The sequence below is a fragment of the Lutjanus erythropterus genome, chromosome 15 (assembly GCF_056507025.1).
Source record: "Lutjanus erythropterus isolate fLutEry1 chromosome 15, fLutEry1.hap2, whole genome shotgun sequence".
NCBI classification, from domain to species: Eukaryota; Metazoa; Chordata; class Actinopteri; order Lutjaniformes; family Lutjanidae; genus Lutjanus; species Lutjanus erythropterus.
In genome coordinates this window covers 34,793,286-34,821,137 of record NC_139331.1, presented here as the reverse complement: position 1 = coordinate 34,821,137, position 27,852 = coordinate 34,793,286, and the positions used below count along the sequence as shown (strand labels likewise).

At 40.1% G+C, this 27,852-nt stretch overlaps 1 protein-coding gene across 1 annotated transcript; it reads right to left on the bottom strand.

Annotated features, from left to right (window-relative positions):
* LOC146314817 (uridine-cytidine kinase-like 1) lies at positions 1-27,658 on the bottom strand. Its single transcript, XM_084737167.1, has 15 exons — positions 27,543-27,658; positions 25,091-25,299; positions 18,765-18,871; positions 17,700-17,870; positions 15,739-15,810; positions 12,056-12,245; positions 11,756-11,817; positions 7,762-7,778; positions 3,779-3,877; positions 3,422-3,515; positions 3,151-3,213; positions 2,689-2,811; positions 1,999-2,106; positions 1,379-1,535; positions 1-945 (listed from the first exon to the last, which is right to left on the bottom strand). The coding sequence occupies exons 1-15, from the start codon at positions 27,641-27,643 to the stop codon at positions 869-871; spliced, it is 1,650 nt and encodes a 549-aa protein (XP_084593293.1). The 5' UTR covers positions 27,644-27,658; the 3' UTR covers positions 1-868.
* Positions 27,659-27,852: the final 194 nt, after the last annotated feature.

The following is a 27,852-nucleotide window of genomic DNA, read 5'->3' as shown; positions in this document are numbered from 1 at the left end:
CTAATGTTATGTACACGCCTCTTATAATTTTAGCTCCCTGTCAAGCCTGGCTCAGTTTAACACAAGCTAATGCTTAAGTTAGGAACAACAGAACACTCACTCTTATTTCTGCTGCACCACATGACTGTTTGGTGATACTGAGGCTTCATATAAATGCTCTTCCAGCTGATTTCAGTCTGTACAACCAAACCCAGCTGTCGGGGGGCCTCATGTCAGGCTGTGATTAGCCGACTTTGTGCTGCGACTCTGCTGCTGCTGTAAGGAGCAGACACTTTTCAGAGGGAAGCCTAGTTTAGACAAGTTCTGGTTTGGTAACAGCAGTTCTCTCCTCCTCTTAAATGCCACAGCTGTCAGCTGGGATTCTCTGTGTACTCAGAGAAACGCTGAGGCCACCGTTCTGTTTTATTTCATAACAGTGGACCAAGATATGGACACACTGCTCTGTGAGGTGAGTCTTAGAGTTTCAAAGCAAACAAAATGAACTTTTTATGAACTAAGTAGCCTATGAAGCAACCTTTTTCCCCCACGATAACAGACTGATTATCTTGTGATCTTGAGATAACGGCATTTTAAAAAAAATTGCAAACACTAAGCCAGCAAACGTCCCACATCCTGCAGGACAGGCAACACTTTGACTCCTTCACACTTTACTGTAAACTTGAATTGGGAATGGACTGAACCCCGAACGTTCTCACTGACTCTCACCACTCATCTGAAGAGGAGGCAGGTTTATAAAGCGTCATGTCGATGGAGCAGATCAGATCAGAACAGCGAGGGATGACGGAGGTTTCTTTTTTTCTTCCTCCACTGTTTTCACGGCTGTAAGTGCTTGAGTAACAACCCTCCACACCCCTGACTGGTCCTCTCCTCAGAAGTCCATCCCTTCATCACTTTCACACCAGTCTGACGGAGCGTCGGTGCCAAAGTAACGATCTCCAAAATTACCTTCGGAAACACAAAAAGAAAAGCAGCTAAAATGAGAAAAAGAGCCTAAAAGTTTAAACCCACAGAGGGAAGTTTTTTTTCCCCTTCGTATCCTGTGTGATTCAGTCTTGATTTACCTTTTAATACCTCTAACTGATCCATAAATCTTCACTGTCTGCCTGTAAAAGTTTAAGATTATTCATAAAGTTTTGCAGTGGCTGCTGTGGGGTATATACTGAGCTGTTGAGCTCTTACAGCGCTGCAAGGTCAGTTAGGTCCTTTCATTAAGAACTCTGAGGATGAAGAGTCCTTTAACAACACAGCACATAAACATAAACTTTATTCTGTCTGCAACAAAGATTCCTTAGGATTGTTTTTTTAAATTGTTTGTTAAAAAAGAAGGGCTGCCTGATTTTGTCAGATGACAAATGAAGGAGACAATAAACCTCCTCACCGATTCCCGGTATGATGTGGAACTGGTCGTTGACCTCCTTGTCCACGGCGGTGGTGATGATGCGGACTTTAGGGAAGGCATACGCCACCGAGTGGACGCCCATCTCTGCCATCAGCAGGGACAACAGGAAGATCTTGTCCTCTGCCACATCATGGTCCTTTGGGAGAAAATGGACAGAGAGAGCACGCTTATTAAAGACCTCGTGGACTGGTTTCCATTATGGCTGAGCAGATGTGTTGAATTCATTTTACCTTTATTTAACCAGGCAAGTCATTAAGAATAAATTCTTATTTACAACGGTGACCTGGCAAAAGGCAAGAGCCTCATGAGGAAAGAAGGTCGGGACTGAAAGGGTTTCAAAAGACAGCAGCACACACAGCAAGCATTATGAGAGTATTTTGACATTTTTTCTTAAAAAAACCCAAAACAATTGATTATCAGAATAGCTGGTGATCAATTAACTGATTAGCATCATGTAATACAGCAACAAAGCAAAGGAGGGGAGACGTGCAGCAAGACAGACATACAGGGTAACAACAGGCACAGCAACAAAACAGCACAAATAAACAAACGGGCAAAGCAACAAATAGAAATACAGACTTGATCTGAATTAGACGTACCAGCAGGACTCTGACGGCCATGAGAGCAGCGGCTCCGGTGGACACGGTGCTGTCCATCAGGATGACGTAGTCCTCGCTGATGTCTTTGGGCAGACGAAGGTAGTGAAGCTACAGGGAAGAGACGAGACGGTTCATCACATTAAAAACAAGAAGATTGTTCTGATTTTCGACACCTGTATCGTTCTGTTCCAAGATAAAAATCATTAACTCACTGCAAGAGAAATAAAAATGACAAAATAGAAATTATGTCTCAGTGTTGAGGGACAGAACCAGTACTGGACACCTGAACTCAACAATCCAGTTAAAAGCACATCAAACAAAGTTGTATGGTGAAGTTTAGGGATGGGTACGGAGGACTGGCACTAAACTGGTACTGCATTGATAAGCAGTAACAAAGCGTCCTTTCTTGTGGTTAAAAGCAGGAGTTCTGATGCCGAACTGACCATCCTGAATCTTGCTACATGCTGTGACATTTTATTTAATCTCTGATGAGGCTTAAACATTTTTGTCAAATCCTGTGTGCATGTGAAAAAGAAACAACAATACTGTACCGTTTGTCCAGGAGCTTATCAATGCAGTACCCGTTTAGTGCCAGTCCTCTGTACCCACCCATAAACAAACACAGTATTTCCTTTGGGAGGAAAATGTACTACTTTTCTGTACGGGTTGTGATGTTTGAGGCTCTCATACCTCTGGTTCACCCGTGTCGTGGTTGGTCTGGATGAGGATCTTTCCCAGTCGGATGTCTTTGCACACGGCCATCAGAGCCTGCTCCATCGTCTCTCCCGCCCTCAGGATGGAAACACCTGTGATCTTCAAAGACACGAGTGAGGAATTTAATGTTGTGTTAATGTTTACTGGGGTGTGCAGCTTATCTGGCTCTGAGGACACTAGTAGATGATAGAAGTGATGACCTCTGAAGACCTGACGTATCTGCACGGAAACATCTGCTGTGAGCATCACATCAAACATTCACCTGCCAGTTTTAACACAGCCAGGACTTCATATACACACTACTACAGGCAAAATGTGATTCATCACAAATCCTGCACAACTTTCAGTTGTGGCAACAAACAAGTTCACAAGTTCAACAACAAGAAAGAAGTTCTTTATGAAGGCACCAGGAGACTAGAAGCACAAAGGCAGACTTACTCTTTTACCGCTCAGCCTCTTTCCGTCATAGATGCCACCCTGAGGCGTCTCCACAGACACCGGCTGGACAGGGACAAAAGGACGAAAATTTAAAATCATTTTGTCGACCTGCTACTGTGACATTATACCAGTCAAGCGGATGCTTAGAGCAGAACACTACATCATGCAGAATATATCATGTTCTTGTTCATTCTAAGAACAAAACGGGGGAAAAAATGGAGGCAGCAGGTCAGTTAATAATCTTCATTTTTACACAAACACCAGAACTCACCTTGAGAGGCAGGAAGGAGAGGGCATGTTCTATCAGAAGCCTCATTAATCTCTTGGAGTAGAAGATAAACTCGTCTCTGTTAGTCTCCTTGTTCCTGCACAGACACACAGAGGTCAGGAGCAAAGAGGAGGGAGGAGACAGAGGAAGGAAACGGTGACAGCTTTGACCCACACAAGGAAGTGAAAGTCGTAATATCTCTGCCTCTGCTGGTTTGCTTTTTAAAGTCGGTTTTCTGCGACCGTATGTGCAACACTGAAAACACCAGACTAACCTTTAAGAGAGAATTTGCTCTTCGACAGCAAGTAAATCACTTTTAAGAAGACGTCACTTGTTAAATGTGTGTGTGTCTGTTCTGACCTGATGATGGTGTGCATGCCGCGGACCTGCGGCGTGCTCTCCATCACGCTGAGGGTTTTGGGTAAAGGCTGCCCCTGGTGAGCCGAGGCCAGAGCGGATCTGTGAAATTCAAACATAGAAAACACACAGAGTGACTGACAGGCAGGAAAAAATCAGGAGTGATAAAAGTAACATACTGTAGCAGCAGAATATGACTCAAATATCTGAGTGTTGTGTGTTAAACTATGAGTTAATTTGTTCTGGTTTTAGTCAAAAGTATATAATATTATACATGTGCAAAGCTTGTAAAAATACAAAGACAACTAGAAGACGACTGTGTGAACTGAATTTGACGTCTCATTTCTGTGGATCTACACTGAAACTCATCAGGTAATTACGACACAGGAAACTACTCCTACCCTACTCAGGGCAGCAAACCAGCTCGTTTGTTAACCAGCCGGCAGGTTAATGGATCGAATCACCTTCCAGTGTTTCACAGCACCCGCCACAGACAGTATGTTGCTTCTAATGCACATGCTGGCTCATTGTGTGTTGTTTATCTGCACAGGGGCTGGTTTCACAAAGATTTAAGTGTGTGTCTTCTACGTGTTGACCACCTTTATTGGACTAAAACTACAATTTGTTCTACAAAAAAACTACAATGTGAGTCATGTGTTCTTGCTCTTTGTCAGGTGGTACTGATTGTTAAATAAAGACGAAGATGTAATATTAGGGATTATAATTATTGTAGTCTTTATTTCTAAGGAGAAGCAAACCTGACAAACTAAAAAATAAATAAAGATAAATAAATGAATATGCCATTAAATGCATTAAAGCTAATATTAAAAATAAATGTAGGTATCAATTAATTTATAAAATGTGACATAAACTGATATTCATTTTAATATGCTTCTGTATTTATTTACATTGTAAATTTATTTAAAATAATTCAATGTCCTTTTTATTCATTCATTCATTTTTAACTGTATTTATTTATGTATTATTTTCCCTATGAATGTTCCCCCATTTATTTCCCCAAACCTCTATATTTCTGTATTTATTTTTCAAATTTTTTGATGCAAATGCGGGGGCTGTTAACATGACATCATAATGTAAAACAATTATAAAATTCAAGGCAAAAGGAGACAAAACAACAAAAAAAAAACCTACAATAACCAGTTAACAACCAATGACTGCAGAAACAGCATCACGTTCCTACATTATATATAAGAATAGTCAGTAATGCATTTCATTCCACTGACTAATAATAATTACAGCACTAAAAAGAGCATGTAAGATAACTGAGAAAATAAAGTGAAACTTTAACAGCATATTGATTTATTTATTTGTTTTCTATTCTGGACATTTTGGTCCTCTGGTCTCAGCTGAAGTGCTGCTGTCTTGTGTGTGTGTGTGTCTGTCTGTTGTATCTTTGTGCAACTGGCCCCAGATTTTAGAGTTAGAGAAGCTGCTACGATCTAAAAGCAAAAGAAGTGAACTGATTCTGTTCAGACGGCGGTCGGGTAACCTCCAACACAAGCAAGGTTTTTAGATTAAATTCAATATTTTTATTCAGGTAAGAATCACAGAAATTAAGCTGCAATCTGCAAGTTGTTGCCGTCATATTACTAGAAAAGCAGCAGGGTGTTCTGTGTTGTTGTTACCAGGTAAATATTCTGGGATCAAACTGTGTGTGTCATCACCTTCAGCCAACAAAATGCACTTTCAAACACATGCTCATAATGCTGAAGAGCGATGAAACAATGTGTTTGCTGCATGCTCTGTCTCTACCCTGCAAGAAATAAAGCATGCTTTGGTTTCAACACCCAGAACTGCAAATGAGTTTAATGCTTTTCTGCCGAAATAACTTCAGTTATTCTATTTAATAAAAAGGACCAGAGTGCATCAATACATCAAAACTGTGTTTTCAAAAAAAAAAAAAAAAGAGGATGCACAAAGTGAGGCTCACATATCCCAGCGGAGCTTCCTCTGAAGAAGGTGACACATATTCATTTGTTGAGATTAAGTGATAAAAAGTGAGGAGGAAGAAAGAGGGAAAAAAAACACAGGAAGGAAAATAAACAAAAGGACAAGAGGAGACAAAAATATAAAAAGAGAAAAGAAGAGAAAGAACAGTGTTAGAGCAGTGAAACAGCTTCACTACATCACCGCTGTGCAACACTGAACAAACACTTTGTGGTTCAGGTCTGAGGAGCAGCCAGCTCAGTTCAATTTGTCCTAAAGTGGGTTCATTTTAGGTGCCTCAGTTCATTTACACTCTGGTTTAGATCAGTCGTCCTTCACTGCTCAGGTAGGAGCCACTGCAGGAGGTTTAATAACACTTGAGAGAAGCCTCTATTCCTGCACATTCACAACAACCTGAGCACTGATTTTTTTATTGTGACCTCAGATTAATGCGTCTGAAGATGTGAGGCTTTTTTTTTAGAGCACCAGCATGTTGCACATTTCACCCAGCGCCTGTGAGCACGTGAGAATTTTACTGATCTGGAACTAATCAATCAGTTGACAACTACTAAATTAATCGTCATCTATTTTGCTAATTTTTTAAAGAAACAAACAATCAAACTTCTCTGATCCCAGCTTCTTCAAAGTAAATATTTTCTGGTTTCTGTACTCCTCTCTGACAGCAAACTTAATGTCTTTGGGTTATGGACAAAACAAGACATTTGAGGACGTCATCTTGGGCTCTGATCAACATTTTTCAACATTTTCTGACATTTCATGGACCAAACAACTAATCAATTAATTGGGAAAAGGTTCAACAGATTAATTGAATAATTTATGAGCCTGTAGGAGAGCCGAATGTTGCACTCAGCTTTAATACCTGATCCTCACCCTGATACTTCAAGAGGTGGTGGACAAGAGCTGTAGAGCTGCAACTAACAATCATTTTTATTGTCTGTTGATTTTTGATCATTTTCTTGATTAATCGATTAGTTGGTTGGTCTACAAAATATCAGGAAATGGTGTAAAATGTTGATGTTTTGGCCACAACATAAAGATATTCAGTTTACTGTCATACAGGAGAAAAGAAACCAGAAAATATTCACATTTAAAAAAGTTGAAATAAGAGAATGTTGATGCAAACAATAACTCAACTTGATTATCATTCATTAATTAATAATTAATTAATAATGGATTAATTGTTGCAGTGTTCACTGATTAACGTGGCCTCTTGTAGGGAGGCTGAACAAACACTTTGTCATGTCAGTTGTGTGAATCTGAAGCAATCTTTCAAAATGTCGCAGTAAAAAAAAAGATTAATTAGGCATGTTTCCATCAACTTATTTCGAGCAAATAAACTCGATCAACGCAAAGTGTAGTTTCATCAGAAGGTGGCGTTACAGGCTACGCTAATAAACACAGTAACAGAAGTAGAGGATGTGAACTGGAGGAGGTGAAGAAGTGGTCTGATGGAGGGAGGTCCTCAGGTAAGTTGTAATTATTCTTTAATGGGACAGTTGGCACAGACCGCAGAAACAGGTTCTTCTTCTTCTCGGAGTGGAAACAGCTGATCAGCTGTGGATTCACTACAACAGAACGTCTCTGGAAAGAACATTTTTTCTATCCATCAACTCTTTTCTGAAAAGGCAAAAATTTTGCCGTTTCCATCAACTGATTTGATGAAAGTCAGTTTTAGCTAGTTTAGCTCTCTTTTGGTGTCTGATTAAATGGCCAAAGGTAAACGTGTTTTCACGGTGAGATCCAGTATTTTCACAGAGGCAGAAATCCACTGAAGAAGAGACGCAGTGATCAGTGTCAGACTGCCTGCCAGTGCAAAGAACTTGCAGAGTTTATCCAGACAGATTGATCGGTTATATCAGTAAAAAAAAAAAAAAGCACAAAACAAAAACAAGACAAATGTTTGTTTCGTCTTTGTTTTCAAATGAAGAATGGTTGAAGATAGAGTGAAACTTTGAAGGCGAAAGAGAAAAGAAGAGAAGAAGGGAGAAGATGTGGTAATAAAAAAGCAACAGTCGTACCTCACAGTGATCTCACGCTGGAATGGTTACACAGCATTCAGCCAGGCAAGGGGGGGCGTGCACGCACAAGGAGACACACACACGCACACACAAACGTGTGTGTGTGCAAACAGTGAGACACACATAAAGAAAAAAAAACATGAGATAAGCACATCTGCAATGTAAAATCCCCCAAAACAGAGGCAAACATTTAATGAAAAATAAATGTTTGTTAAGATGCAGTTGCTGAATTACTGAAAAATGAACCCAGGCCTCGGTAATATGAACTTAAATTGATCTTCAGTGTGTGAAATAACCACGTCTCATTATCATTTCACGACATTTTGTTTATGAATTAATGATTTCAAGCAAACTGTAAAGACTAAGCCACGCTAGCTGCTCTGTGAGGCACAGTGGTGGTGCTTTGCTAATATCAGCATGCTAACATGCTCACAATGACAATGTTAGCATGCTAATATTACATGGATTTGTTTAATACTCGATTCTGATTGGTCAATTGCATCATTCATCATCAGTCTGTTATTTCTGTATAACAGACTGCTGTACACAGGAACAGGCAGTTGCTGTTGACACATTTCTGCTCATAGACACTGGAGGAGCACTAAAATCATTTTAAAATTAATATTTTGTGTCAAATTTTTGATTCTTTTTTGGAACATAAAGATGTAACAAGCAGGATGATGTAGAGTGAGCAGGTCACTGTTGCAAAATAGTCCTGATGGGATTTATTTCTCAATAATGACCTGCTAACTGTACGTTATCCTGTTTGTTACATGGTTGTGTACCAAAAATGTTCAGCAGGTATCATGTTTACAATATTCATAATCTTAGTTTGCTTTGTTAGCGTGCTAACATTAGCCCCAAACTAGTGCTGCAATGATTAACCAATTAGTCAAATAGTCAATTGACACAAAATTAGTTATTATATACATATTTTGATAATCGCTTAAACAGTTTGAGCAAAAAGTTAAACGTTTACTGGTTCCAGCTTCATAAACATTTCGATTTGCTGTTTTTCTTTGACATTTATGACAATAAATGAAGAGTTTGCAGGTTTCTGGACAAAAGAAGCAATCTGAAGACGTTATTTTGGCCTCTGGGAAATTTTGATGAACATTTTTCACAATTCTTTGCTATTTTATTGACTAAATATATTAATCGTGAAAATAATCAGCAGATTAATCATCAACGAACATAATCAATAGTTGCAGCCCTACTCCAAACACAGCACAGCCACTGAAAACGTGATTATTTTTTCAGGAATCTGACCATAAATTAAAGCATCAGAATCTAAAAATTTTTGATGCACTGATGGTGCTGGATTAAGGTCAGTGTTTATCAGAGTTATTGCAATCATCCTGAGGTGAATGTAAATTTCTCTGCAAAAAATTTGGTGCAAATCTATGAAGGATGATGTGATATTTGAGCTGCAGGTGAGTAAAAGTCAGTAGCAGTGATCCCTGCTTTGTTATCACTTTGTGGATGGCAAGACAGCAAAAAGAGGACAGCATCATGCATAACTGCAAACTATTTTGATAATCAATTAATGCTTTGAGTAATTTCTTAAGGAAAAAATGTCCAAGTTCTCTGATTTGAGCATCTTAAAAGTGAATATTTTCTGTTTTCTTTACTCCTCTCTGACAGTAAACTGAATATCTTCGTGTTGTGGACAAAACAAGACATTTGAGGACGTCATCTTGGACTTCAGGAGGCTCTCATCAACATTTTTAACAATTTTCTGTCATTTTATGGACCAAATAACTACACCATTAATTGAGAAAATGGCCGAAAGATTAATCGATAGTGAAAATCATTAGTTGCAGCCCTGCACTCTTCCCTGTTACAGTTGTTATGAATGCGACTGTGCTCCATTTGTGGCCATGACTGAAAATGTTGAAGGTGGAACAGATCATAGTTTGGTGTTGGTCATAAAGAGACTTGAGGGTACGGTGAGGTGAGGAAAGATGGAGGACACCTGTCAGAGCTTTATGTGGTCATTAATCTCTCTAAACCTCTGTCTCAAGTTCAGTGGGCTTCAGGGGGGAAATAAGGACAGCAGTGAAACCTGGGAAGTCTTCAGGCAGACTTCTGATTGACAGAGCAGACTGAGAAGTCAAATCTTATGTTTGTTTTTAGTGTCATTTTATCGTTTTGAAGGATAACTACAGCTCACAGTCAAAGTCAAATGGTTTAATCCAGTTTTTCACCTGCAGAAAACAGCAGGAGAGACTGAACATCATGTAGCCTGTTCAACCAGCAGGGGGGGGTAAGTGGTCAGAGAAAATATGAAGGTTTCACGAACTGTGCAGTTGGACCTGAGCTGAGGCTGCTTTTATCTCATCTTAAAATGGTCAAATTTGTCATTTTTAGGTTTTTCATTTAGAGCTGCAAGATAAAAAAAAAAAAAGTCCAAATTCTCTGATTTCAGCTTCTCAAATGTGAATATATTCTGGGTTTTTTTTGCTTCTCTCTGACAGTAAACTGAATATTCTCTGAGTTGTGGACCAAACGAGACATTTGAGCACGTCACCTCCAGTTCTGGGAAACACTGATCAACACCATGTTTACCCACACAAGTTCAACTGATTGACACAAGAATCCTGCATTACAGCTAATCAAGCAATGTTTTGAAGAAGGTCTGTGACTGACAGTTTGCTGATTAAAAAGATTTCCGTACAGATTACAGATGTGACAGAATAAACTTGACGCAAACAGCTGATTCACTGCCAGTCAAAATCAAAATAAAACTGTACACTTTCCACTTGTGAGAGAGGGCTGCAAACTTCTCACAATATAATGAGGATAAATGATGTTTCTGCATCCAAGTGGAAAATCAAATCCTCACTTTCCCACTGAGAAAACTTGACTTCGCCTCATACCGAAACTATAATCAGCTGCTTCCTGTTACAACAAGTACGAATCACAAATTTCAAAGCTCGGTCAACACAAAGGGAATTTTTATTTCTTATGAATTTGGGAGATTTACTGTCACTTTTAGAGATTTGTTCCACTTCTCCCAGTACAACATGAACATCAATGTCTTTAATATATTTGCTGTAATTATAAAGTTTAAACTCTGAAAACTTTTCCAGCAGATGTTGTATTAGAGCCCAGGGATTTGTATTTATACATTCTTGGGTTGTGTTTCATGTATATATACCACTAACTTTTTTTTTTTCTTTTTAGTCGTATTAAGTGACTTGTGGATGTTGTGTTTTGACAGTTGAGTGTATTCTGAATGAGCGAGGTGCTGTGTGTGACTATGGACAAACACAGCTGTGGATTATCATGCAGACTGTATTTAAGCACTAATTCACTTCATGATCGATCTGTCTTAATAAAGGTCTTTAGTCTTGCACTTTTCTAATTAAATCCACACAGCGGTCACAAGTGTCTGCAGGAACCGACTTTTCTTTTTCTTCAGTTTCCTGCACCACCAAAGACACTAAGCTAAGTGGTGTTTGTGCTGCCATGTGCTCATCTTCTGCATCACAGCACAGGCCATGTTCACAGTGTCTCACACCTCCATGAGATCTCCAAACATCCCGCACCCTCTAGTTCTATAAGTTAATAAATCTGCAAGGTGGGACAGCAGACTTTCTAAACTTTAGGAAACTTCAGCTTTTTAGAGGAGCACACCTGATCGATCAAGTCAAAGTGGATGATTATAATAAATCCAGCAGTTCACCTGTAGCAGTACTTAATATTTTGATCATTATGAAGCCCTCTGGCTATGTTACGCAGGTTGTGTTTAAAATAATCTTCCCTAACAGCAGCAGCAACTGCAGGTCATAGAAAACAAACCTCTTATCAGCAGAACATGCAGTTGAGGCAGCGGTTTTTCTACAGACAAAAAAGACTCGCAGACTTATAGATCGTACAGTCTATAAGGGTGGAAATAAGTAAGATAAACTAAATGTTCAGCTGAGTCGGTAAAATCCTGTTCATGGACCGAATCCTGCACAGAAATGGAAACGAGTGGAGGAATCCTTACCTTCTCCAGCTGACTGTGAACGTGCTGAACAATCAAATCCAGAGCTACAAAGTTTTCTCCACCTGTAAATAAGATTAACACAAAGGACAAGAATGTTAAGTTATATTTTTAATCTGAACCTGCCAAATAAAGTTATTCTGTGTTTCAGGGTTTAATTTAACACCAGTGTCAGTTTAAATGCAGACAAATAACACTACAATTAATAATATAACAGGTAATTAGCAAGCAGCATATAAAGTGTAGATGTATTTCAGAGGAGTATCAGTAAAATTTCTGTTATTAAACCAGATTTCCACTGACCTCTGGGCACCACGATGTCAGCTGACTGCATCGTGGGCTCGATGTACTGCTCGAACGCCGGCTTTACAAACTTATTGTATTGTTTGATGATGCCGCTGATGTCCCGTCCACGCTGCGAAATGTCCCTCTTCAGCCTCCGTATCAGACGGATGTCAGAATCTGTGTCCACGAACACCTTCATGTCCAGCAGCTGGCAGACGGGAAGAGAAGGGGAGAAATCACTGTGTGTCTTACACAAAATTACAGGGATTTCCTCTGGTTTGATGCCAGTGTGAATACAGAACATGTGGATATACTTTAAGCTGGGGTGTGTTTGTTTTATTTTAATTAAATTTTGTTTGTCCATAAACCAGATACAGCTGAAAGAATGCAGGAAAACTGTGAAAATGACTTTTTAAGTTTCTGAAATTGAAATAAAAACTAAGTTCAAAATATATTTAAGGACAGGGGAACAAACTGCAGACAGAAGCAAATAGAAACGGCAGATTTCAACTCTGAGCGTTTTCAAAAGAACCAAAGACGGTGTTGTTTTTTGCTGCAAACTGAAAGTCAGTGAAAAAGCATTCTGTGCCGCTATCATGATTTGACATTTTTACAGCTGAAATGTGCCGCTGGGGTCAGGACATGTTGAAAAGTGTAAACCGAGGAGACATCAGTTATCACTGTGACTGAGAAGAGTAAGTCAGCCGCTGATCTGTCCAGAAAGCTCCATTAAACTGAACCTCAACTCAGCAAAACCAGGAAAAATCAATGAGGCAGCATCACAACAGAGGTGGAACAACAAAGAGGACACAGCCTCGCTCACCAAAAGAGCTATTGATGACTGGAGAAATAAGAAGAAGTTTGTGAGTGATTTAGTTGGGGGGGGGGGTTTCCAGGTATAACTCAGCTGCACAACAAGCTGCTGGCTCCCGCCTGCTGTAAATCTGACGAGCTGACCAACCAAAAGACGGCGTGTTGCTGGATAAGCACAGCTGTCAGCCTATAGGAGGAGTGAGTGAAGAGTGGACTGTTCACAAAGGTTAGAGAGCAAGGCTGAGACTGTACATCATTTTATAACCTGCTACAACAGGAACAGGAACAACTGTGTGTTGTGCACTGGATTATCAGACAGTAACGGCTGAAGTGTCATCGAAATTCATTTAGAGACATCTGCATTTTAGCTGCTCTGTGATCACATTCAATAACTAAACAACAAATTAGTTTTTAGCAAACTACTATTTCCAACTAGCAAGGGTAGCAGCTACAGGCAACTAGGGATGGGTGCACTGAGCAAAGGAAGCAGTGACGTTGTCCATCTGGCAGTAAATGTACAATGTGTGTGTGTGTGTGTGTGTGTGTGTGTGTGTGTGTGTGTGTGTGTGTGTGTGTGGATAGTGTCCCTGTGATGATCAGGTCCACCACAGTACAGTGGAGCAGAATCGAGCTGATCCATTTTACACAAATATAATAATACCGTACGGCCTGGTAAAATGTCAGGAAGGTATGAAGGCGTGAAAAAATAGAGATGGTCCATGTATAAAAGCCACAAACAAACCTACACCCCTTACATTTTTTTTTTTTAACCAAAAATGATGCTCTCCCCCTCATTCTCCTCACACGACTTCTGCATTTCACTGCCTGAATGACTCTGGATTAGTTCAGAAGGTAGTTTTAAACTAATTGTTTCCATCCAGTTTCCACAATAGAAGCTGGGAGACTGTCCTCAGTCTCTAACCACCAGAGACCCTGCGTCCACATATGAGGACATTACATTTTGGGCTTGCTGCACCTCATATTTCATTCTGCTCAGCTGAGGCCTGCTGACCTCATTAGAGGACGCTGTATTGTTCCATCTGTGGAAAAACATGATGGCCCAGATCTCCCTGCATAATTTATGCAAAGCAGTGATTGTAGTTTGATGTGGGATACATGTCTGACAACTTTTAGAAAAAGTAACAAGCTGGATGCCGCTAATCAGAAGTCCTCATTTGAGGACACTGGGACTTAATACTAAGTGTTCATGCAAAGTGAACATATGAAAGTAAGCAAACAGATTTGGGAATTAACCATGACTTTACAAGGGTATAAATAGTTTTGCATACTTCCTGTTTAAAGACAATGCTTTGTTTTTATATTTATCAGTAGGGCTGCAACTAATGATTATTTTCAGTCGATTAATTAGTTGACCATTTTTTCGATTGATCGATTAATGATTGTTTTAAAAGGTCAAAAAATGGTGAAAAATGTCATTCAGTATTTCTCAAAGCCCAGGATGACATCAAAATTCTTATTTTACTCACAACCCAAAGATCTTCAGATTACTTTACTTTTTCAGGTCTCAGGAGGTAAGTGATGCCATCACAGGTTTTCAGTTTCCATTTTTACCTTTCTTTTTTCTTAAAGTCTCTTATGAGTGGAAGTGCAATGCTAAATGCCAAGAATACCCCTTTAAATACCCCCCAAAATTGACCAACTTCATTACACTGATGCTGAAATCCTGTAAATCCCATTTTGCTGTAAAGCATAACTTCTTAATATCCAAGACAACCCACACAAGATAATTAACACTGTCATAAAATCTGTTATGGGTGCTAAATTTCTAATCTTCTATTATCTTCTCACAGTATATATACATAGTAAATATACTGTCATATCACCCAGTCCTTGCACCATGTATGTGTGTGTGCAGCGTCTCAGTCTCTCAGACCAGACCTCTTCATTAGCATATCAGATTTGCAGCTATAATTGATTTCAATTACAAGAACGGACACAAAACACAATTAATCACCATGGACAATGGCTGTTATTAACTGAATCAGAGGGTAATCAACTACACAGCTGGGTCTCAGGAGAGGCTGCATGCCTTATCACCACAGTCCAGCTCTCTCTCTCACACACACACACACACACAGATGAGGAGAGCGATGTGTAGCAGCAGCAGGACCACTCTGCTATAAAGAACTCCCCTTTAATTCATATGGATTTCCTCGGACCCTCAGCAGCAGCGTTATAAACACTGCAGAATCAGTTTTCTCCTCATAAAACACGTCTCCTCTTCACATGCACACAAACATGGGTGTAAACAGCAGCTGAATGCTTTGTGTGAATATTCTTCTTTTTAACCATAAGCCGCTTTCAGCTTCGCCCATTTTTATGAACAAAAACGTAGAAAACAAATACACAAAACCCAGATTTAAACCGATGAAATGTAATTTTATATATATATATATATATATGAGATGAAGATCTCCTAGCATTAAACAGGACTAAATTGGATGAAGATAATCAGATAAAATGTCAGCTTATTTACACATTTTCCATCATTATGATTAGAGAGGAAAACTGATTGATATTTAATGAGAGGCCAGCAATATATATCAGCCTCCATCTCCTCTGTCACCCATATGAAACATTTCATCACACAGATAAATTAGCAGTTAGCAGAATCACTCAGAATCAGGAGCTTCAGTTCACTATTAATCAGTCTGTTGGTTGTCTGCGAGCGGACCGAGCCATTAATCAGGTCTGACACATGGAGCAGAGAACGAAGAAAAGCACGGCCTGATCTGAGAAGTCTGGGCAATGAAGGGTTTTTTTTTTTAAATTCAGACTTGTGTTGTATTGATGGAGCACTTTAAGTGTGAAACAATATGACAGGGCAGAGAAGAGTGACAACTTAGTAGAGTAGAAGATTTTCTTACCTTCAGCAGCTCCTTGTTGGCAAAGGCCAGGATGCCCTCAAAGATGACTACATTGGCTCCATAAACTGTTTTCTGTCAAGAGGAAGAAATTAAAAGAGAAATATGTAAGATTCAAGCTTTCAGAAATGAGTACAGCTGCCCAAACAGTGAGGTGGAGCCATAGACGATAAATTAAATAGGTGGCATCCCTTTTTAATAGACAGTCTGTCTATTAAAAAGACAGCTGGCTGTTGAATCTCATTCCCGGGGCGTCAAACACTGATGTTTTGGGTTAAGCAATGCAGCAAAATAATGAGAAAATTAGGAAAATAAAGGCAGATGGCTGCAGGTTCTCTGCAGATACAGACACCATGAGTGACGATTCACAGGGAATAATTTGTAATTAATTTTTAGGAAAATGCTGCATATTATGCCTTTAAGTTTTCCCTTAAAATTGCTTCAAAACAATCAGTCGATCTTTTATGAATCAAACAGACAAATTCCAGATTTAACAGTTAAATATCGGTGCATCAGTTGCAGGAATTTCTGCAGCCATGTGGACACACAAACACCTGAACACCTTCTTCACTGTTATCTGATAAACCTCTTCGTGAACCTGCTTTACAACCGAGGAGAGAACGAGTGTGTGAGTGTGTGGGTGAGAGAGAGATTAATCACCATCTCAATCAAAGACAAAATGGTGCTGAGTATGTCACAATCCTATTACCTTCCTCTGACCAGCTTCATGCTAAAGTCAATGGACTGGACACTTCAGTATCGATCCAGAGAACGAGAGAGAAGCAGAGGGAGAAAACAAAGCGGGAGAGACGGAGAGCGTCCATGCGATGTGTGTGTGAAAAAGCAGAAAGCGAACTCTAAAGAAACAGACGAATGTTTATCGATTTGTTCATTTCCCTGTTCTTTGCTAAGAGATGATTTAGTGGCTCTTTAACATGTTTAAGAGTGGGCGCCCGAGACGGAGAGAGAAGGTGACCTCCTGTTTTACCACAGAAGAAGAAGCAGCAGTCGTGCCCTCTCCTTCATCCGTTAAAATGATAGACAAACACACACCGCGCAGAGCCTGAAGCTAGCTGGCCCCTGCAGTCCTTGGCTCCCTCGGGGCCCGCAGCTTAATTACATTCACCCCAGTACAAAAGGCCCATAAAATGATTCCAGAGTCGTGATAGGCGATTTCCCGTGTGGTGTTGCGCCTTTCAGCCATGAAATTACATTGCAAAGAAATAGAGAGGAGTTGTCAGAGTGCTACACAGTCTGATTGATTCTTCACAATGCTTTTGGGAGGGGATTCGTGCTCTTTGCTTGGGTTAATGTGCTGTACACTAAATCCTTAATAATTAGCAAATTAGCAGGGTTCTCAATTGGCATCAGCTCAAACGACTAATACATCCCCGGAGGGGTTCAGTGATTTGTGACCGAAGTGGTAATTTTATCCAGTAAATTACAACAAAAAAGAGAGAGGAAAAAAAATACAGCAGAGTTTACTGCAGTGGGACTTAACTTGTGAGCCAAATTGGGCCCCTGATAGAGTGCTGGGTGGCCTACTGTCCATTTTCTAATTAACAATGAAAATAAACTGATTGTTTATTGAACTGACAGATATTCCAGTTTTGTGTGTTGGTATAAATGAGTCAGGTATTACAGGGTTTCTACACCTTTAACAAAGTCAAATTCAAGCACTTTCAAGGTGCATTTTCAAGCTTTTCCAGAACCTTAAATCGAGTAAATGACATTTATATATGCTTTATTAGACCTGGGCAATACAGCTGAAAAACCTATCACGATAGCAAAGTTTTATATTGGTCGAAATCGATAATTATTGATCATGTGGGTTGTAAAAACCACACTGTGCCCACATTTCAAACTGACAGTTTGGTTCTGGAGAATCAAATTGTGTCTAAAATGGTGCAATACGTTCCGTTTAAGTTAACCCAGAGTTTGTTCGGTTAATGAGAAGGTCTTACCCATTCCTTGCGTCTGCAGTGAGATGTGAAGTCGTAAACGGGGACTTTGATGCTTTTTCCTTTCTTCAGTTTTCTGAGGACGGTGACCAGCAGCTCAAAGTCGAAGGCGTCGGGGTGGTCGAAGTTATACTCGTTTTTAGCTGCGAGTTCCTGCTCTTCTTTATTCAAAACCTAACACACAAACACAACAACACAAATGACAAAACAAGTTAAGAAGACATGCTTCAGGACTAAATATGTTCATCGTTTCATTTAATCTCATCTGTTTTGAGTTATATGCTAATAATAAATATTTATAAATACTTCATTTGATGGGATACACTTCCTGTTTGAGAATATATAACCATGGGTTCCCATGGAGGATCAATGACCAATCAATGTGGATTTTTAAAGCCAAAATGCTGACTCTTAGTTTGTGATCATAAGAAAATTTCCCTTGATGTCTCCAAATATCGTCAAGATGGGAAAAGTTCATTTGAGTACAAAAACATACAAATGCAAACAAAAAGAAAGTCACACGTCAGAATTACATAATCATAATCCAACACTGTCAAGAGCCAGATTTGAGTTTTCCATTAAGAATGAACCGCCTCAACTTATTTTACTCATTAGTGATAAATTGACTACAACAACTGGGTCCAATCCATAGAGACATGCAGACATTAACGGGCTCTGTGAAAAAAACAAAAAAACAATCGACCTCTCAGAGGAGAGAGTGCTATAATTGATATGAACTATTGTGTTCAATCGGTTATCAATCGGGAGCTTTTATTTATTGTGCTGAAATCAGCACTAATGACCTGTGAGGATGATTGATTTTTACATCAGTTTACTATTTAATTTACACATCAGAAGCTAATTAATTATTGTGGAGCTCTGGGCTTAAAAACGCTGAGCGAGACATCTGAAATATTACTGGACTGATTTATGAAACAAAAGAGTGTTTAAACTGGTGTAAGGAGCTGCTTATGTGCTGTAATCACTACTGCTGAAATACCATTAATCAAAGCTCTTATTTATGTTCTAAATTACACTTTGTGCTCAGTGCTAAGTGGAGTTTTGTACCTTGTAGAAAGAGTCCATGGAAAGCAGAACCACCCAGGGAACGTCCAGCGCTTCAATGATCTTATTGGCCACTGTGGTTTTACCAGAAGCACTTCCACCACACAGACCTTCAGGAGGGAAACGGAAAGACGCACAGCACTGTTACCGATAAAGAAAAATCTGCAGGTTCGCATTTTATAGACATTTATTTAAGCTTCTACAGCAAGAACTGGTCCTGATCTTCTTATTTTTAAAATCAAAATGACCACATCCTGTATCTGTATAACTGTACATATACATATACATATATATATATATATATACATATAAAAATATATATGTGTGTGTGTGTATAGAGACATGACACACCAATCCACTTTTCTTCTGATTACGATCCTATACCAGCGCTCTGTTTTTGTTGAAGTTTGTTACTATCATCATCATCATCATCATCATCATCATCATCATCATTATTTTAAGGCTGAAACTTAACTTCAGTCCAGAAAGCCTGTGTAGTTTGTGTAATGGTGTCCTTCAACCGTTGTGGGGCGCTGTAGGATTCTGGCTTCTGCCATTCACATGTGCAGCTGATAGGCTGAGAGCATACGCATATAACAGAACCAGACAGATGATTTGAGGTTTTATATTTGTAAAACAGTGATTGAGCCAAAAAAGGGGATAGAGGGAAAACACTACTGCACATGCTCAGTGGGCTGTATAACCAGGAAGTAAACCTGGAAACTAGAAAACTCTTTTGCCTCATGCGCCAGGTGAGCAGCTCTCACTGGACTGAATGGACGCCATCTTTGCATTCACCATCTAGCCCAGCATAATACATCTACGGTTGAGAGATGGCCCTCATGTGCATAATTTCCCATGATGCACTGCTGACATGTTTGCTGAAGTCAAAATTGAAATTGGAACTGGTGGGCTGGTTCTGGCCCGTGGACCGTATGTTTAACACCCCTGGTATAGAGCAAATGTTTTGCTGATTAACTGAGAAAAAAATGACAGATTAATCAATGATGAAAAATGGCTGTTAGCTGCAGTCCTGCCTGATCCTAACCTGCATCTTTCAAAGTCAATGTCTCCCTTTTTAAACACAGGCTTTCTGTTTTAAATTTGTAGTCTGGGTATTTTTTCTCTCATGCTAAATACAGCTAGCCTGTGTCAAATCAATGGAGTGCCCCTTTGTTGCTTGGATTGGTATATATGCCGATAATATTTATGCTATAAGCTAATACAGTTCTCTAGTTTTTAATTAAAATGGTTCCATTGCATCTGTCTAAACCTATAAAATGTGCTCATGTCATCAAGTGTTAACACATTTCACTTTACAGGATAGAGTGTGACAGCTGAACTCACATATTAACAAGATTTTGTCCATTAAGTGTTTAAATTGATCGCAGTGCGACTGGATTCATCTCCACACTGCCAGCATTCACAACACATACAGTCCAGCTCTGTAGGCTGGTGGTGACAGACGCAGAGTTGAGCTCAGTACCTGTTCTGACTGACTTATGGAAGCGCTTCCACATACATGTATACAGCACCGTATACCTGCAGCTGTCAGTCCTGTCATTTCTGCTGCAGCACTGCAGTCGCTCGAGAAGTAGAGCTTAGCTCTGCCACCTTAATGAATTCCCAAACACACACTCACACACAGCAGCTGTGTGGACTGTGGTCAGGCTGAATGATTTTTCAATTTTCTTCTCTAAATTTCCTCTTCAAAACGGATCATGTTTGGAATCGATTTAAACTCAAACTGACAGCTTTAAGAGAGGAATCAGTCAAGTAGTTCTGAACAATCTGGTGTGTGTCTTTGAGTTTTATGCAAATTTTATTGTATCGTCGTTTCTTGTTGAGTTATGTGTATTTGTATAACGGCCCATCTAAGGACGGGAACTGCAAAAAACACCTTAAGCTAGGTGCAGAAGTCTTGGGCTGATTCATCTCCGATTCGAAAAAATCCATTGTCAAAATACTTGGCAACTAATTTTCCTTTCGTCAACAAATCGTTGCAGCTCTGTTTGTTTGTGTGCTCGTCTCCCGACTGGCTTCGACAAGGGTTTGATCTGACTGGTCCAAGTTAGTGGATGTTTGACGTGATAGACAGATGGTTCATCCAATCACCTGCCAAGTGTTTTTTGAAAGTGCCATGTTTTTTTTTCAGGGATCTGCACTAAACAAAGATGTTTTCTGAAGTCTAGAGGGTGATGTGTTGACCAAGACGCCTCTGCAGCACCACAATATTTAGTTTAAAATGGTATTTTGACACACATTTCACCTTTAACAAATAATGCGCATCCTACGATATGAAAACTGCAATAGACCACATTGCAACTTTGATTAAATTTCAATGAATTCTTAAGCAAGTACACAAAAAATGGCAAAGTAAAACTCTTTTTCACTGACACTGCAGTGCAACCCTATTTTGTGCTGGAGTCAATAATACTGCCACCAGTACCAGTGATGTTAAAAAAAAAAAAAAAAGTCAGTCTGGAGCCGAGCTGTACCCGACTCGACCTCCGGGGTTAAAGACCACAACAGTAATCCTTCAGGACAAAAACCCTGGGAACCGGGCCAGAACCACACACTGGCTGGCTGCAGGGAGCTGAAAAACAGGATGCATTTGCTGCAAACGGTTGTGTGTTTGTTATTTGTGGTGTGTGTGTGTGTGTGCGGGTACAGAAATAGCCTACGGAGCGACTTCTGTGGTATAAACAACTCCGGGTGAGGTGTTGGAATGGGGTTTTTTGCTCCGATAAGACCCATCAAGGTCAAAACTGCTGACTGGGAGACCGAGGAAACACACTGCAGTGCTCCTCATTTTTTCTGTGTATGATTACAGCTTATAGAAATGCAGGCTCTGACTTGCAAACTGCTGTATTAAAAAGAAATAAAATCCTATTTACTGTGTTCCTATAGATTCAGCTTCGATGACAAATTCTGCAGTGAAGGCAGGCCACTGAAACGGCTCGTTACAGCAGATAAAACCCCCTTTTCTATTAGCAGTAAAACCAGACTGAAGAGTAGAAAACAACTTCTTGTATCTTCACTGTCTTTCAGCTCCTCTTTTTGTTCGTTCATCCATCTTTTCCTGCAATCCCTGCACCTTAAATCCCCCCTAAAGCTTCTAATTTAAGCCTTGGATGCCTAATTGTTTTCTCTGTCTCAGTTTTTCTTGCATTGACCTTTACTGCAGGTTGGTTTTTTGCTCTCCGTCCAGTTCCCTGCAGGTACACAGTCTGCTCCGTTTTCAACCAGGGGCCGGATCGACTACAGTACAGCCGAGTGTGAAATTGTAACCAGTCACTGCGGCCCATTGACAATGACAGATCGTCTACTAAAGATAATGTCCACCTCTCCCCCTGCACGTATCCCCACTCACGCCAATCTGATGTGTTTAACCACGGAACATCAGCTCTGCGAATGTCAAACACACACACACACACACAGATATATGTACACACACACACACACACACACACACACACACACACACAAACACAGCCTCTCTGTCACGGTTCATTTTACTGCTTGCTGGGACTCGTCCTGAAGCAGATATTTTACTGTGCTGATCAGCAAGATGGTGGCCGGAGCATCACGAACACGTACGACCGCAGACTGAGCACAAAAATGTTTAGTGTCGAACTGATGGGTCGTTTAATTAATTAGCTGACTAAGAAAACTGAGCAATTAATCATTTGGTCATTCATCATCAAAAAAGAGAAACATTTATTGGCTTGAGCTTCTCATGTGCTGCCTCGCAGAGCTGCGTTCTGGTGTGTTGTTCTGGTCGAAGGGTTATATTCCATTTTATTCTGACGGAGCCGAGGTTTATTTTCATTTTCTAGATCAAAATCCAAACTGCACTGGTTTGATGAGATGTTTCCACCTCACTGGTTAACATCTGGGTGTTAGCGCCATCTGCCGCGGCTGTCTAACCTCTAAAGCTCTATTAAGACCAAAGATTTGCAAACAAGATGAGTTCAAACTTGCAATGCATCGTTGTGCGACGTTCCAGTGTGACCAGACATCATCTCCATCACGACTCTGTACTTCAGCTTTAATATTCAGTTTACTGTCAGAAAGGAGTAAAGAAACCAGAAAATTTCAATGGACATTTTCAGACTTTCTTAGCCTTAAAAAAATCACCAGTTTCTTCCTTTATAACACGCTACATGTAAAAATGCTTAAAATATTAATGATCATGAAAATTGTGAACACCAACACGTCCATGCGCCCTCACACACCACTGATCCTGACTTCCACACTGTCGTGAAATGCTGCCCTGGGCTGGTCAACATTTTTCACCATTTTCTGACATTTTATGGAATAAACAACTAATCCAATCGATTAGGTAAATAATTAGTCGCAGCCCTCGTTCAGTGTACACCCCCGCCAACCCCACCCCCCCTGTCTTTCTGGTCTGGTCGTAACAAAACAATCATTAGTTGCAGCTCTTAAAGTCTTTACAACTGTGTATCCTGCCAGGATAATTAACAACTATAGTTTATTTATTGTTGCTGGATTAGTTCCAGTGTCAGAGCCTCTGTTTCTGTGGTACAGCAGATAGAGCTTCAGTTAAATTATACTTCTGCTCTACAGATATTCACTCAGTGTCGTATTCAATTCAACTGAAGCTGCATGACAGATGAACTCTGACATACTTTACTGTTTCAGTTTGATCTCCAGCCAACACTTTTGTTCCACCATGCAGATGTGCACAGTGGGCCCACAGCGACACTGATGCTAAAGTTGCAATGATTAGTCGATTAATTGATTAGTTGACTGAAAGACAATTAGTTTCCAACTATTTTGACAATTGATAAATAATTTCAGTCATTTTTCAAGCAAAAATGTCAAACATTTACAGCTTCCAGCTTCTTAAATGTGACGATTTGCTGCTTTTCTTTGACGTTTATCACAAGAAATGAAGAGTCTTTGGGTTTTGAACTGCTTGAACCATCTTTTGTGCAATATCACACTACAAGACTATACAAATCACAGCACGGACTGTTTACAGACTGCTCAGCTCAGCTCAATAATCCGTTTATTATATACATGAATATTAGGGATGTTACTGGTGACTAACTTCCCTCCCTAATTTTAAACCAGTCAACCAGTCGAAAAATAAGAAAAAAACTCAGAAAACGATGCCATATCGGTTTGGCCAGTGTGGCTAACGTCAGCAGTGCTAACAGTAGCAGTCTGCTGTCCTTGCAGGTTAACGTCCACATGTCTGTGGTGAATGTGGTTATGTGTTGTCTCAGGCGAGTGGTTATATGCCAGTTTATTCTGACACAGCCTGCATACAACAGCATTTTCATTTCCTAGGTCAAAATCCAGCCAAACTACACTGGTCTGACGAGATGTCATCTTTATTTTCCACCTCACTTAGTTCAAATCCAGGCGTTAGCACCGTCTCCCACTGCTGTCCAACATCTGAAGCTCTGTTCAGACTGAAGATTCGGAACAAGACAAGTTGAAACTTGCCCCTACTGGCAATGCACCGTTCTGCAAGGTTCTAAAAACCAGTGCAACCAGGTGAAATGTCATATCATCTCCATCACAACGACTCTGTACTTCAGCTTTAACTGCTGTCTAATTTGTTGCATCTGAAAATCTAAATGAGCACACTGACAGTGCGCTACTTGCAAAAGTTGATTTCTAGTGTTGATTAAAGACAGAGGGAGCAGCTGTGTAGCAGAAAGCCGGTGAATCAGAGAAGTGAAACACTATTTTCTGCATTTTCCACAGCAGTTATGTTCTCAGCACAAATAAACACCCCTCAGACTTCTACACAACGCCTGATTGAGTCCTAAAGCTGTTCCCCAAACTCACTGATGAGGTGCTCGTCTTTTCTCTTTGTCCAAAACTCTGCCACTACTGACATTTTATTGTCTTTTCTGTGAGCTGATTGAGACGTTCTAAAACCAGTCACTGGCGGGGCCAGTTCACGCCGCCGCAACGTCTCCCTGCGACTTTTTAAAACAGTTTTGTCTCATCATGAATCTTTGGTCTGACCTGGGCTTTAGACGCAGTGGTGAACCAGCATTGCACATTAATAAAATATCATCAATTTGTTTGATCGACTAGTGAGGGTAGCAACATTCAATTAACTGTGAACTACACATTATGGATTTAATTGGTGCCATTTTTTTTTTTATTGTTGTGCACTGCTTGCCACTACCAAAGAGTGAAACACTCTTAATGAATTTGGTGACATTAATTTGGGAACCATGATGCAGCAGGTGACAGAGATCAGGGCTGGCTCTCTGAATACACTGATGATATCTAATCAATAATACAGCAGGACAGAAGTAGAGGTGGTGATGTCTCACCAATAACGAAGGCCTCTTTGAAGGTGGTCCCGGTGACGTTGTACCAAGGTGGTCTGCCGGCGGTGTAGATGGTCCGTTTGTTCGTCCTCAGCAGCGGAGGCTCGGTCTTGGACTGGCTTGTGGTCCGTTTCTGTGGCGACAAAGACGGGGTCAAAGGGCACCGCGGGACGTGGTTCGAGAGGCCGTCCAGGGAATCGTCTCCGCTCCCACTAAAGGCAAAGACGAGAGGAGGACACAGGCCAGGATCAGACAGCAGCACAATGACTCTTCTCTACAAGTTTAGCTCACTTGTCTCTGTACTGCACTTCAGTTTAGAGCTGCAATAATTAATCATTTATAAATCGATTATCAAATTAACCACCAACGATTTTGATGATCAGTTTGAGTAAGTTTTGAAGAAAAACATTTATATTTTTTTTTGTTTTATTTACAAATTTATTACACTAAATTTAATATAACATTTGAGGATGTCATCTTGGCATTTTTCACAGTTGTTGACATTAAATAAACCAAACAACTAATCGAGAAATTGAGAAAATAATTGACAGATTAATCAACAATGAAAATAACTGTTAGTTGCTACCCTACTTCAATTATAAACCACATAAACAGAGTCTGAATAATCACATATTTTAAATGAAAACTAATTTGCAAAGACTTTACTGAATTAATATAACCTTGAATAGAAGGAACTAATTTGCAGAATTTACTGCAGAATGGATCTGACACGGCTCTGATTTGGTCCCTGTGACTCATTGCTTACACGGCTGCTCACTAGTTTAATTTCCTGTATACGTTTGTTGCCATCAGAGATGCCTTGTTTGCTCAGAGTTGGCCCCGTGCTGCTGCTCCAACACAGGCAATTAATTCTGCAGTATCTGCAGGTTCCACAAAACTAACTGTAAGACAAGTCCTGCAGTCACAGGTAGCCATTTTCTGACCAAACATAGCTGCTCAGAGCTAAGAAATGGGCAGAAAATGGACTTTAGCAAAATAATATTTAAAAATCGGCCCAAATTTCATAATTTAAGCCTTTAATTTCAGATTTTTGTGGAGCTGCAGACACTCTCCTGTCCTGCAGAGAGATGAGAGGGAGTCCATGTACTGTAGAGTCTCTCTCTTAACTTTTCTCTCCACAGTGTGTCTCTGCTGTCGATGTGTTTGAGGGGGAGGAAGGGGAAACTCGCCAACGCTCCCCAGGAAATCACATCGCCGCCCTGGACGCAGGATAGCACAGGGTGGGGCCAGCGTTCACATGAGTAAGGCTGTCATCACTTGGCTTGGACATTTTGGGACCAGAATCCAACAATAATCTCACTCTCCTCGCTGTGTCTTGCACTCCTGAGACTAACAAGTTAAATAAAAATCTAAAATGCAGCAATTTAATGTTGCCTTGCTTATTCATAAATGTCTTGCACAAACAAATCATAAAGATGTGCAGGCAGCGTGACTTAATTTAGATGATCAGTTTGAAATGGTAGTAACTGGTTGTTGAACACGGTAACAACTGATAATCGATTAATCATAACAAATTATTATTATATGGCTTTGTTACATACTTGACTGTGATTGGTCAATAACGACATTCTAATGTATGCTATTTCTGTATACCGCAACGACTTCTTTTTGCCCCCATTTCAGCAAAATCCTTAGAAATATAATGCTTCAATAACCAGAGATAATCTGACTGTACAGCTGTGCTCACACTCAGCTACAGGAAATCCTGATTCTCACAACCAGCAGGTCTGCGTGGCTGACAGACACCTGACACCCCCCTGCACATCATCCTCACTGCTACGTGTTATGAATGAGCGAGAGTTACCACTGAAGTAGCACTGACGTAGCATTAGCTGACGTTGTGGTGAGAAGAACAACAAAGCATGAATCCATCTTCTATCAGAACAATTTATAAAGATGTTTTGTTTATTATTAAAGTCCCCCTCTCGTTAAATCTATATTCATACAAAGCATGGTGAAGGCAGTCTGTAGTTAGTGGTTAATTATGCCGAATTTACCAGACCACACTGAAACACTGTCATATCTTTTTATGTCAAGTATAAGCGTTTGCTAACAGGAAAACAAGCACAATTCGTGATAATTTTAACTGAGGTTTGGTGTGACGTTCTCCATAAATCAGAATAGCCGAGGGAAGATAGCTTGTGTTAACAGACTGGAGCTAGGTTTCACGCTTCAAACAAGCCACAGATGAATACTTTATGATCTGGCCACATAATAATGTTGTTGTTTATGTGTTATTTTTTAAATTTCCACATCTCTTTGTCCTTTTCTTTTGTGTATTACTGCAGCCACGCCAACACAGTGCGTGGGTATGACGACTGTCGATGTTAGCCTGTTAGCTTCGTTAGCTCGCTAACGTGAGCCGGTTTCTGTCCGTTTGTCCGCTGCGGCGCTCAGGCTCGGTTCACAGACGTTAATCTTTTATTTATTTTACCTGTCGGACCTCGACATGGACCTGTCCGCCTCCATCCCTTCATCTGTCAGCGGCTCGTCTGCTTTACTATCGCTGCTGCTGCTACTGCTTGTTGTATCCATGTCTGCTGCTGATGTCTCGGCGCGGCGCGGAAACCAAACACTGGCAACGTCATGACGTCGAGAGACGTAAACTGATGGTCTGTTTATGGTAATCGGAAAAATTAAAACTGTATCACTGTATCGGCTCAGAATTCACAAATTTCCCTTGTTAATGGTGTAGAGGACATGTAATATGTTGTATTAAATTAAAACAAATTATGAAATAAAAA

Coding starts and splice junctions, on each gene's coding strand:
- LOC146314817 (XM_084737167.1), bottom strand. CDS start 27,643: ATGGATACAACAAGCAGTAGCAGCAGCAGCGATAGTAAAGCAGACGAG. Junction 12,246..15,738: donor CCAACAAGGAGCTGCTGAAG/GTAAGAAAATCT, acceptor CCCGTCTGCCAG/CTGCTGGACATGAAGGTGTT. Junction 11,818..12,055: donor TGACATCGTGGTGCCCAGAG/GTCAGTGGAAAT, acceptor TCTTATTTACAG/GTGGAGAAAACTTTGTAGCT.